Here is a 12662-nt window from a genome sequence, read left to right on the forward strand (position 1 = left end):
TCCCGTCGGCGGCGCGGCGGCAGCGGGCGGCCGCCGTAGCCCCTGCGAGGGGAGCCCGTGCCCGGGCGGGGAGGAAGAGAAAGGCGGCCCGAGCCGGGTTACAAGATGGCGGCGGCGCTGTAGTAGCTGCTGAGGCGGAGCGGCGCCAGCGAGGCCCGGGCCGGGGCGCGGCGGCGCTGACTCGCCATGGGAAGCGGCGCGTCAAAGGCCCCGCGGTGCCCCTGAGCGGCCCGGCGGCCCCGCTTGCTCCCCGCCGCCCTCGCTCCATCGCCCCCGCGGAGGCGGAGCGGGCCCGGGGCTGCACCATGTCGGACACCCGCCGGCGGGTGAAGGTCTACACGCTCAACGAGGATCGGCAATGGGACGACAGGGGCACCGGGCACGTCTCCTCCAGCTACGTGGAGCGGCTGAAGGGGATGTCGCTGCTGGTGCGCGCCGAGTCGGACGGTGAGAGCGTGGCCGGGGCTGCCCAGGCCGCTTCCCCTCGCCCCACGCCCGGCTCCGGGCCCCGCCAGACGGGGCTGCCGCCCACCGTCGCCGGGCTCGGCTGATGGTGCCTTCCCTTGGATCACCCACGAGGATTATTGTTGTTGTTATTATTATTTCCACTCTCCGTGCCTTCCCTTATCTTGCGGCTCGTGTGAAGTTTCCTTAGCACGCAAGCCACAGCAGCGTTTGCTGCCGTGGTCCTAGACTTTTCCCCTCCCAGTTCATAGAATAATGAGCTGGAAGGGACCCATCAGGATCATCAGAGTCCAGCTCCTGGCCCTGCACAGACCTCCCAACAATCCCACCCTGTGCCCGAGAGCGTTGTTCAGGCGCTTCTGCAGCTCTGGCAGCCTCGGGACCATTTCCTGGGGAGCCTGGGCAGTGCCTGACCACCCTCTGGGGGAAGAGCCTTTCCTTGATATCCATCCTAAACCTCCCCTGACTCAGCTCCATGCAGTTACCCCAGCCAGCTGCAGCTCCCCAGCCTGAACAGAGCTGAAGCTGTGACACGTGAGGACATTTTGTTCTCTTTCAGAGCAATATCCTTTGCTTTTGAGGTGCTCTTTTCTTCCCTTTCTTACTGCTGTGAAAAAGTTATTTGTTTGCTGCTCTTTTTCTCCTCAGGAATTCCCTAGTTGTGTTCCAGTCGGGTGGCATCCCTTGTGCTTTATTGCACTTTAAAGTCACCTTAAAGGGTCTTTTTAGAGGGGGGAGGTATGTGCTCCCCACTTTGTCGACTGACTAATGTGCTAAATAAACCACCTAAGATTGGTATAAATTGCTCCGGAGCTGTTGCCAGGAGACATACACTACTTGCATACACAAGATGAAGTCCTTGTGTTTGTAGTAGCTGGATGATTTACTTCTGAAGGGCAGCTGAAGGGAATAAAAGCAAGTGGCCCACGTGGCTTCTCTGGACAAAAACATTTTTATGTTGGGCAGCACATTACCTACTGGAATTTATATAGTTGGTCTAAAAGACCACTAAAAAAGCTGGTTCTTGCACCAAATTTTAGGAGAAAAGAGTGCTACAGTGGATTTTGGACTAAACTAGAAGAGAAAAATGTATTTTAATAGGGCCATTCCTGTTGAATTTTGTCTTACCTGACTTATTTTAGGAAATTATATTTAAAGGAGGCGGTTCTTGTGGATTTTCTGTGAGATTTGGATTAAGCTGAGAGTGTTGGCTGGCACATGGGCAGTGGTGTGAGATGTGTGGAGATGTTTGTTTTGTTGGATTCAGTAAATCTCTCTTCGTACCTTTTTCAGGTTCACTACTGTTAGAATCGAAGATAAATCCAAATACTGCATATCAAAAACAGCAGGCAAGTATTATTGCTAGGCTTTACTTTCTCTGGTTGCTGATGCTGAGGAATTGTTTTTTGCTCAGAGTAATTGCATTTTTTTCAGGAGAAAAGGAAAAGCAGGACATGCAATTGATGATGGTGTTTTTTATAGAGGTGAAAAAGTTGCTTAGAAGCCTGTGGGTGCCGAACACTTCACATACTATAAATTAATATGTGGGTCTTCTAGAAAAATACATTTTGGTCTTCAGACTTTGAAGATAATATGTGCAATTTGGAGAAATACTGAAATAATTACAGGAAAGACAGTTGGAAACATGTATGTGTAACTTTTGTCTCCCATGCCAGGCCATCTGAAATAATTGCAAAATTAGGGAGGCAAAACTTTGACCAGCTCTGTTGAAGTGTATTTATTTATTGATTGAGTTCTTTTTCTGGAAATAACATGAAGGAATTTGCCTTTGTGGGACTTCTTTCTTTGTTGTTGCTGGTTTTATTTTAAGCCCTGAAAGCTCCTGTTGTCCTAGGTAAGGCCACAAGCCATGGTGAGAGTTACCTTTCCTAGGGGTAAACCTCCTGCAGGACAAAGAAGTAAAACAGTTAGGAGCTGTGTTAATAGGTTATTTTTGCTTCATCCACTGAAAAAAAATCAGCTTACTGAATCTCTTCTGCTTTTATTGTTTTCGCTTTTTCAGCATGCATTTTTGATGTCTCTGCCTGCATTGTTCTCATGGGTTTTCTGGAGTTTTTTCTCTCTGTTCCTTTGTTCTACAGTAGAGTCTCTGTTCCTTCAGTGTTTGATACTTGTTCTTTATCATTATGATATCCAGAAGTGTTTCAGCACTGTAAAAAACAGTAATTTTGTTCTTCCTAAGTCACAGAGGGACAGATCTTTGAGGACTTTGTTATAGTGACAAGTTACAGTGTAAGAATTTGAGAAAGAGACTTTGTTATCTTCTGGACGTTGGTTGGCTCGTTTTAGGTTAGGAGTGAGGTGGAGTTTTGGGCCAGCCTTTCCAGCGGGTTGTTTGCTGTGGTTTCTGCTGTTCACTTGTTAGGGGTTGGTAGCTGTAGGCTTTCCTTGGGGGTCCATGCTGAGGAAGGAGCTCTGCAGAGCTCCAGGAGCCAAGAGTCTTGAACTGCTTCCTGTTTACTAGAGGAAACCTACACATAGTGAAATACAAATGCAGATTTCGTTGCTGTAAAGTTTTAAAATGCTTCCTTTCACACCCTGTTTCCTGAAACTACAACTGATTAATTGTAGGCCTTTTTTACTTAATTGGTAGCAATGTTTCAAGTGACTTAAGTAACTTCTGTTACTGTTTTTCTTGTGGAAAAGGTAGATCATAGTTTGGAAAAACTCAAGCTGAGGTTTATTTTGGCTGGCTTTTATTTCTGGTACTAATGCTTTTGTGTCTGTATGGCAGAAAGCGTTTGCTTCAGTGTTTGCTCCTTAAGGTTTGTACAACCTCGTGCAGCTTTTAGTTGATGCAGAGCATTGTCTTCGAGTTGATGGTCTTGGATTTGGGGAAAGCTGCAGGGTGGTGCATCTTGATGGAAAAGAAACATGCCTTGCCTACACATCTGCCGTCATATAAATGACTTGACTGAACTTAGAGGGTACTTAACGCTTAATTGTGGTTTGCATAAGGAAACCCAGCACTGATTTTTTCAGTGCTGTGCATCAGTCTGTGACTTCCAGTATTACATTGTTAGTGCCAAGTCGTGTTGTAGCTATTGACTAACCCCAAACAGGACAGGCCTGTTACCTCCCTGCTCCAGTCGTGTTTGTGGTTCTTGGGGAATTCATTCTGTCCAGGTGTTGGGCACTCTGTCATCACGACTTTCCCTTTCTCAAGGGAAATTTGGCTTGGATTGGTTGGACATAGGTGCCATGCTGCTCAGCATACAATGTAAAATTAGATGAATGCAAAGAACATGAGAGCCTGAAGAGCTGTAGGTCCCCCTGGATTTTGGGGCATAGGCTTTGAGAGTTACACACTTCTGCTCGACACCCCACATTAGCCAGAGGGCAGGGTCAGATGTGTTCTGGAAGCTCTGGCAGAAGTAATTTTAAATGTTGGCACCACACCCATTTCATGTTTCAGCCTCTGCTTGGGGTTACTGTTCCCTGGCAGAAGAGCGAGTCCATGGCTGAAAGACATGGAGCTGCTGCAGAAATCCTCACTGGGAGTGCTGCCTTCTGGTGTTACCTTTGCTTTGGGTGTGCTCTGTTTGCAGCTCTGAGATGAAGATCGTGTGCAAATCCTGTCTTTTGCCCAGAGTTACCATCACTCATGTGACAACAGAGCGCTTTGCGCGAGACAAAATAGGAGCTCCTCGTGGCCAGGATTTAACACATTTGCAGGGGTGCTGTTAAAGCCAGCCAGAGCAGTTGCCAGAGGGCTTCTTCACTCCTGTTTCATGCCAGTGGCAGGTTAGATGCAGGACTGAGTCAGTTGAAACATGTCTTCCCACTGGATTCCTTTTTTTCCCCACGTGTTCCCCATCTGCTTCCCTGTGCAGCACGTTGGTGCTGGCATGGGAACGTGGTGCAGTGCAGGAACAGGGAGGGGTGGAGTAGCAGACACTGTGCACACCAGTACCAGCACTGGAGAAGGGTTTGGACTGCTCTGAGTTTCAGGTTTTGTTCAGAATTAATCTTTTTTGTCTTTATTGGTGCTTGATTGAATTAAGGAACATTGCTGTTGCTCATGGATGGAGCAGCATGGCCTCCAAGCAGGTGGGAGTGGTAGAGCTTGGCCTGGAAGGTGTCTGCTCTTCATGGGTTGTGTGAGGTCATGCAGGAAGCGTGTGCCAGATGAGTACATCTTATATTGGTTTTGGACAATTATTTTCTGTTGAAACCATCTTTCAGTCTTTCTGAAATATTTTTGGAAAAGCTTATATAACTTCTGCTCTGTGTGGGCAGTACAGATTGTAACAAGTACCATTCAGTAACTTGAGAATTTTCACAAATTTTTGACTGCAGTCCCTGGGTGCCTGGAGTCATTTTAAGTTACTGCATTAATTCTCTGACTTGAATCATCCTGGGCTATGAATAGGTCTGCTGAACGTGTGTGTCCTTCTTTGTTCAGTGAAGCACCTCTGAGGCTCAGCTTACCTGGGAGTGCATTGATTTTGAGTGTCAGGGCATTAGTACTTGCACAGAATGTTTCAAGGTAAACATTTCAGATTTGGAATTCTGTAGCAGCCATAAAATAGTACTTAAGAATTATTTTTTATTAATCTCTGAATGAGAACCAAATCAGGGAGCTGATGAGGCTTTCAGTGCATGCAGTTGACAATTATTATTTTTCTTTTGAAGCACAGTTGCGTTGTTGACTCTGAAATGGCACACAGTAAATAGAGAGATCCAGATGTCCTGAGCTGGAGATGAGGAGGGACAGCTGGGAGTGAAAACCATGTCAGCTCTAAGAACTTGGACCAGTTGTGAATCGGAGCCTGAGAGCAGAGGCTCCCTATTAATATGTGTTTCTGTAGGAGAAAAGTGCAAGTGTAATATAGGACACTGTAATACAAATAACTCACAACAGTGCTGAAACCACAGTGCATTGAACTCTGTGCTTTCTACAACAGGGAAACTTTGTTTCTCTAAAGAAATGTGTAAAAATTAGTAAGAAAGGAAAAAAAAGTCTTTGCAAATTCCATTGTTTTTAGTGTGGCTTGTGATTATTTTGGGAGAAGGAAATTGATCTGTTGGTAGGCATTTGTCAACAGTGATATTATTCTTAACTCTATTTTCAAAATAAAAAAGAGCAAAGACAAAACCCTCAAGATATACAACTCCCCATGGACATTGAGGAATTAGGATTACTGTAGAAATGAACTGAAGAATTAATGCTGTATCACTGCTGCTGATGTTCATCCATGTTCCAGTGGTAGTTGTAGCAGCTGGGAAGTTGTGTTTGTTGAGACAGATGTGTGTTTTCCAAATAACTGCTGATGGAAGAGGGAACCTACTGTCCCATGCCAGCAGTCCTTCCCAAATGTCAGTCCCCTCACACCTGGAAGTAGACGAGTGCTCCCTGACCTTCGTAAGCCCAGATAACTGCATTTACAAAGGCCTGTTTAAACCTTACAGCCCCTGAAGCTTCCTAAGGAATATCATCGGGTGTTTCTTTGGGTGTCCTTGCTGAGCTTAAAGATACCTCTCTTAATGTTTTGTGTTCACTAAAAGTGGTCTAAAGACCTAACCAGCCTTGATGAGTTGTGTGGTGAATATTCAATGTCATAAATGTGGGAATTAAATTACTTTACTGACCATTAAGGAAAAGCTTGCTATTGTTTAGAAAACACTTCAGTATTGAAAAAAACTGTGGTAACAGTTCAGGAAGTCAAACTTGGAATATTGAACAGTTTTGCTGGAGCTCATCAAATATACTGGAGAGTTAGCAGAGAGCTGCTCAGTTTGGATATTTTTATATGAAGATAAGTTTGCTGTAGGATGGGGAACTGTTCTCCTGCTTTTGTCTGGGACAGAGTTAACTTTCATCCCAGTAGCTGGTGCAGTGCTGTGGTTGGATTTAGGATGAGAATGACGTTGGTGGCACAGGGATGCTTTAGTTGTTGCTGAGCAGTGCTTACCTTCAGTCAAGGACTGATGAGTTCCCCATGCTCTGGCAGTGAGGAGCTGTGAGGGAGCATGGCCAGGAGAGCTGACCTGGCCAGAGGGATATTCCATACCCTGGGATAACAGGGGCAGGGGATAAACTGGGGGGGTTGGCCGGGGAGGCTGATTGCTGCTCAGGTGGTGCTCAGCATCACTTCTCTATCAGGGTTTATTCCTTTCTTCCCCTTCCTTTTTTTGCTGTAACTATTATAATTGCTCTTTATGTTTTACTTTATTTCATTTTTGAAACCGTTCTTAGCTCAAGAACAGAACTTTCACCTTGTCCTGAGTCTCCTTCCCGTCCCATTGGTGGGAGGAAGTGAGTGAGCAGCTGTGTGGTACTTTCTTGGCAGCTGGGTTAAACTATAACCGCTCTATATTTGAATGTTGAAGTACAGGCTTGCATTCCTTACAGGACAGCAGCAAGTGTCCTAATAAAACTTCTTCAAAAACCATTTTAGCCTGTTCAGAAATTCCATTGAAACTTCCAGGTCTGCAAGTGCACAAATTGGAGACAATAGTAACAGAGAAGAAAAACCTGGCTCAAATGAAAATAACTGGCAAGATGGTTGTAACTTTAGTAAGAACTTGGGAGTTTTGTATTATTCAGGTTGTATGGCTTTTAATTCAGAAAGTAATTTGAATGTTAGCTAGGCATTATATCTTACTTAGCTAGGGTTTGTTAAACACTTTCTGAGGGGAAAACTGAAATCTTACGGGATTCTATATCTTACTAAATATGAATATACTTAACCTATTATATTGTAGGTTTTCTTAATCTAGTATGTGTATTCCCATGTCAAGACTGTTGGCTCAAGAAATGTATCTTGCAGAAAAATGCCATCGTAAGTGGCTTGGATATGAAAAATAGTATCTTTAAATATGTTTTGTGTAAGGTAGTGGTCATAAAATAACAAGAAAGAAAGTTGATGTATGGCAGAGCAGGTGATATAATATTTTAGTGGTTTATGCTTTTTTTTTGTCAAGTGTAACTTTAATTAAAATTATTTATTCTTTAGACATTGGCATTAAAGGAATAGAGGTTAATATTCAGTGCAGACCTGTTTCAGAAACAATTACTTTCTTGGTTTTCTCTCAAACAGGACACCCTGATTGTTTGGTCAGAAGCAGAGAACTATGATTTAGCACTGAGTTTTCAAGAAAAAGCTGGCTGTGATGAAATTTGGGAAAAAATCTGCCAGGTACAGTAAACTGAAACATGCTGATTTTTCCAGGTGTTTTAGTGTCTTCTGTGACTTGATGTATTTGTGCATCCTTTTTAAACCTGCTTGTAGAGTAAGCAAATATTTGTTCTTTTCTGTGTGAGGTCTTAAATTGTCTCTGCTTAGAGCACCAGTTGTTGTTCTCATGATTGAATGTCAGGCTTTTGAAAAATCACTGTAATGGTGAGACTCAGGTGGTCGATGTTCTGGGGCAGTTTGTGTGATTGTGTTTGTTAGAAGGGGACTGCCAGAGTTCCATGCTTTGATTGTCCTTCTCCCAGCTGGCCTCAGGAAGCAGCTTATTGGAGTGCAGTGGAACTGCAAATGTGCTGTAAGGAACCAGAGAGCTCAGATCCCATCGCAGCTGCCTTGGGACACACTGGGCAGTTGAGATGTATTGTTATTTTGGTTACTGACCTGCTCATTTTTGGGAACATTTTGGGATCAGACAGTAACTGTGTGCCTCTTCCCTTAGGTTCAGGGTAAGGATCCTTCAGTGGAAGTCACGCAGGACCTTATTGAGTCAGAAGAGGAGCACATAGAGGAAATGCCTGAAACCAGTCCTCTGATTGACCTTCCTACTTGTGAACTCAACAAACTTGAAGAGATTGCTGACCTAGTTACCTCTGTTCTTTCCTCACCCATCCGTAGGGAAAAGCTGGCGCTGGCCTTGGAGAACGAAGGCTACATTAAAAAACTGCTACAGCTTTTCCAAGTCTGCGAGAATTTAGAGAACACCGAAGGCTTGCATCATTTGTACGAAATTATTAGAGGGATTTTGTTCCTCAACAAAGCAACTCTGTTTGAGGTGATGTTCTCTGACGAGTGTATTATGGATGTGGTCGGATGTCTCGAGTATGATCCTTCTTTGGCTCAGCCAAAACGGCACAGGGAGTTCTTGACCAAAACAGCAAAATTTAAGGAGGTTATTCCTATTACAGACTCTGAACTCAGGCAAAAAATCCACCAGACTTACAGGGTACAGTATATTCAGGACATCATCTTGCCAACACCATCTGTTTTTGAAGAGAATTTTCTTTCTACCCTCACTTCCTTTATTTTCTTCAACAAAGTTGAGATTGTCAGTATGTTGCAGGTAAGTGGTTCTTCGTGTGGTCTAGATGGATTGTTTTTAGATACCTGTAGCTATAGTTGCAAAACTGATTACAGTTAATCACACACATCGTTTGCACAATGTTTTAAATGCTTGCCCTGCTCTCTGATACCTTTGATTTTATAATTTGAAAAGGTACATTTCAGGTAAGTATATTAATATTTTTTAATGGGTTGTAAAGCTGAAGATTTTTCTCCTTGATTCCCAAGCAACATACAATTTTTGGTCAAGTTTGTGTAGGTATTTAGAGAACAGGCAACCTGTTGTATTCTGTATTAGGGGCATTGAGCTGTTTTTGTAACAAATTCTGGATCTATGATTCAAAAGGGCATGTTCAGAACCATTCCTGTTATACTACTGTTACATCATGGTACTAATTTCAAATGTTTCTGTAGTCTTAAAGATTAAGTAACTAGTTGCTGTGGTTTTTTTTTTTTTCATACTGATATCTAGAAGTAATAGTAAATACATAACCAAACTGTTACTTTATGAAAAACTGTCCTGCACAGTTTTTAGTCAGAAGAGGCTCTGAGGTGGCTGGGACCCTGGAAGGAGCCTTGGTGAAGAGCTGTGTGAATTCATGGCGTTTTGGGGTTTTCAGCTGGTGATGTGTTGTGCAAACTCATGTGTACCCAAGTGGCTTTATTCTGTTTATCTGTGTCCAAAAATGGTCCATTTGTGTAGGATACATCACATGCCCATACTCTTGGGGTGAGTGTGGAGAGCCTCTGTGAAAGACCAAGAGTTGAGGAAAAGAGGAAGGGAGTAAAAATGGTGGAAAGAAAGAGGCACTGGAGACATAACATAGCCGTATGGAATATACTAAAGAGTTCAGGTATGGGTGAAATGTGGTAAAGAGTTCAATAGAGAACTGGAAAATAGAACCGAGTAATTGCAGAGAACTGCATGAGTATGCTATTTGGCTTCTTTCTACTATCTTTGTGGCTCAATAGCAGAAAGAAACAAAAACTTAAATCCCCCTTGCAAAATTATTAGATTTGTGTTAAATAAAGATTTTCCTTTAAATTCTTTTGCATATCTTTTCAAAAACTAAAAATAAATTCAGTATTATGCTCCTGAGGCCACAGTCCTGTTTACATTTAGAGTAGAGATTTTTAAGTTTATAGAGTTTTTTTTTTTTCCCCATTGGGGCTCTACAGTACTGAATATTTAATTGTGCAGTAACAGAGAACTCTGATTTGCTGTTACCTCAAGTACTCCTTGCAGAAGGTTCTGAAATTCTCTGACAGTTTTTTGCTGGTACTGCTGTGGCTGCCTTTGCCATCATAGATGGAGTATGTGCATGCAGGTTTGCCTGCTTATTCTAAAGCCTGTAATTGAGATATGTGGTGATTTACAGATAATGTTGATCCTTGAGAATTACGAGTTGAGAAGAAAGCACACTTGCAGATGTTATAGCACACTTGAGGAAAATTCCCACTTGAGGTTGTGGGGACCTTGGTCCAGGACTGCTTTTGCAGGCCTGTGGTGTAAATCAGCTTGTTGGGCACAAGAACTCCAAAGCTGCTTTGGGTTTGGGGAACACATGGGACATCCTGTTACCCTAAATACACTGGCAAAGCTCCCTGGGAGAAGGCAGTTTAGAGGAGCAGCAGATTGTGTTTGCCACAGCAGCAAAGCTCCTTTCTACGTGCCATGGAGCACTAGATCCCAGTGGAAGGGCAGCCACATGGGAAAGGAGCTTCCATCCATCCCATGCTTCAGGACACAGGACTGGGCTGAGTAGCTGCCTTAGACAAGCGGGAGATGTTTCTGTGCTCAGGTGCTCTGCAGTAGGGATTTTCTACTATATCTGCTGTTGACTGTAGTATGGTTTGAGGGTTGGTTTTTTTTTTGTAACAGGCTTAATTAAGCTGTTTAAGCCAGCAAAGCTTAAAATAAACTACTAAATCTGTGTATGTTGCACTCCCTGTGATGTTAATTCCAGGTATCATTTGTTTGTAAAGCACTTCTAGCCCCACATCTTAAAGTTGTCAGGAAAAGGTTTGCCAGTCTTTGGTTGGCATTGTAACTGTAAAAATTCTGTCTTGTTATTCTAATAAAGCAGAGAGATTTTAGTGACAGCACACAGCAAAATAGAGAGGTAAGCACACTCTGTGTTATTCAATGTAAAGTTCACGTGTATTTATTGGAATGCTGCTGTTCTGTTCATTTTTGTTCAATGCGCAAGTTTATTGAGTTGAATTGGTACAGTGATGCAAAATTTTGTAAAGCTGTAGCATGTTACTGTTTGCCATCAGATTTATATTGTCTTTAAAAGGTAAGAGAAACATTTGAATTTGAGAGAATGCCAACACTATTTTCAATGTGAAAGAGTGCATAATAATCAAAGGGCAAAATGTGTCCAAACCCTTGAGAGATGCTGATGTTCACCCTGGTTTTTGGGTACCTCTTGATCTTAGGGGGTAACTGAAATGCTTTGCAAGAGGTGAGGTGTTCCTGTATATACTTAAATATTTCTTGGTGACAGAGGATGTGAATGTGAAAAGCCAGTAATAATCCATAAAGTTTCCCAGCTTGATGAAGCAGAGCACGCGCAAGTAGGAGAGGTTGTTTTATTGTGAGTAAGGTAATGGGGACATGGCTGCAAAGTTGTCCCTTGGCTGGCACTTTGTAGTTGCAGTTTTAGAGACCATCACTGAGCTCAGCTTCACCAGGCTCTGCTCTCCTGGAGCTGCTTCTGCTGCTCAGAGGGAGTGCTGAAACGATGCCCTGGGAACGATGCTGCTGGATGTGTACTCTGGCAATTGTCTTCTTTGGGATAAATTGGATGGAGAGCTGCACTTTCTGCAGGGTTGGATCCTGTAGGGATGGAAGTTGTTTTCCAGGGGCGCTGTGTAAGGTGTGTTCCTTTTGTGTGTTACACAGGAAGATGAGAAGTTTTTATCAGAAGTTTTTGCACAATTGACAGATGAAGCTACAGATGACGACAAACGGTGTGAACTGGTAAGTCCCAGCTTCCTGTGGTACCTCCAAGGCTTTAGGTGAGAGGGATGAAGGAGAAACAGTGAAACTCTTCTGCAATCAATGAGGGATTTCTGTAGAATCAGCCAACACACAAACTCTGCTGCAAAATGTAACTGTTTGATCCTTCAAAGAGTTTTCTGACCCAAGTACACCTCTAATTTCTTTTTCCCTCTGTGACAGGTGAACTTCTTCAAGGAATTTTGCGCCTTTTCTCAGACGTTACAACCTCAGAACAGAGATGCATTTTTCAAAACTTTGGCAAAGTTGGGAATTCTTCCAGCTCTTGAAATTGTAATGGTGAGTGAAACTTCAAGCTGATTTCAACCAAGTAGAAGAGCTACAGCCATTGAAGCAGCTTTGGCTCTGCTGAGCCCCTCTGTGTTAGTTTTGCTGTGCTGGGAGTGGGAGTTGATTGGAGCGTTCCCAATGCAGAGGCTGCCCCCAGCTCTGAAGTGCCTGACCTGGCTGCTCTGGGTGTTTTTACTCTGTGTGAGCCTGTGGTCAGCACAGTCCTTGGGACAAGGGGGTGTAAAAACTGGCAGAGGCTCTTTGTGCAGCTGGATTGTTGTTGTGGTTGTTGCTGGCCCAGGGCCCAAGAAGTATTTTTAGAAAATCTTGAACTGTTGGCTGGTTCCTCCCAAAAGATCCTGTAATCCTGTCGTTAGCAGATTAATCTGTCCTAATCAGCAGTGGGAAAACAGAATTTCTTTCACTCCTGTGGCTGAAGCAGCTGTTGCTGCCTGAACATTGCAATTCATTTTGCTGGTTTATTGTTGTTTTTCTGTGACCTTTATACTGTGTTTCTTATAGAAACTCTGGTAATGAGATGTTCCCAAAACTTAAAACTACCTATTACTTTCAGCTTTACTTGGTAATAAATACCAGCTTAATTTGTTCTTGCTAATCAATTT

The 12662-nt window shown here is 43.4% G+C and overlaps 1 protein-coding gene and 1 long non-coding RNA gene across 3 annotated transcripts in view; both read left to right on the top strand.

The window, feature by feature from the left end:
* PPP4R3B (protein phosphatase 4 regulatory subunit 3B) overlaps positions 1-12662 on the top strand; it is a 19848-nt gene continuing 7186 nt past the window's right edge. The window contains exons 1-6 of one of the 2 annotated variants that reach the window (XM_068186229.1): positions 1-447; positions 1759-1814; positions 7530-7628; positions 8125-8745; positions 11653-11730; positions 11932-12048. In XM_068186229.1, coding sequence (XP_068042330.1) covers positions 306-447; positions 1759-1814; positions 7530-7628; positions 8125-8745; positions 11653-11730; positions 11932-12048 — 1113 coding nt within the window. In that variant the 5' untranslated portion in view covers positions 1-305. The remainder of the gene's footprint in view (positions 448-1758; positions 1815-7529; positions 7629-8124; positions 8746-11652; positions 11731-11931; positions 12049-12662) is intronic. The other variant, XM_068186228.1, reaches the window with a different exon arrangement.
* On the top strand, positions 1821-4901 carry LOC137471701 (uncharacterized). Its single transcript, XR_010997795.1, has 2 exons — positions 1821-3114; positions 3160-4901. It is a non-coding gene; the product is annotated as an uncharacterized lncRNA (long non-coding RNA).

This window comes from Anomalospiza imberbis, chromosome 3, assembly GCF_031753505.1.
Source record: "Anomalospiza imberbis isolate Cuckoo-Finch-1a 21T00152 chromosome 3, ASM3175350v1, whole genome shotgun sequence".
Classification (NCBI taxonomy): Eukaryota; Metazoa; Chordata; class Aves; order Passeriformes; family Viduidae; genus Anomalospiza; species Anomalospiza imberbis.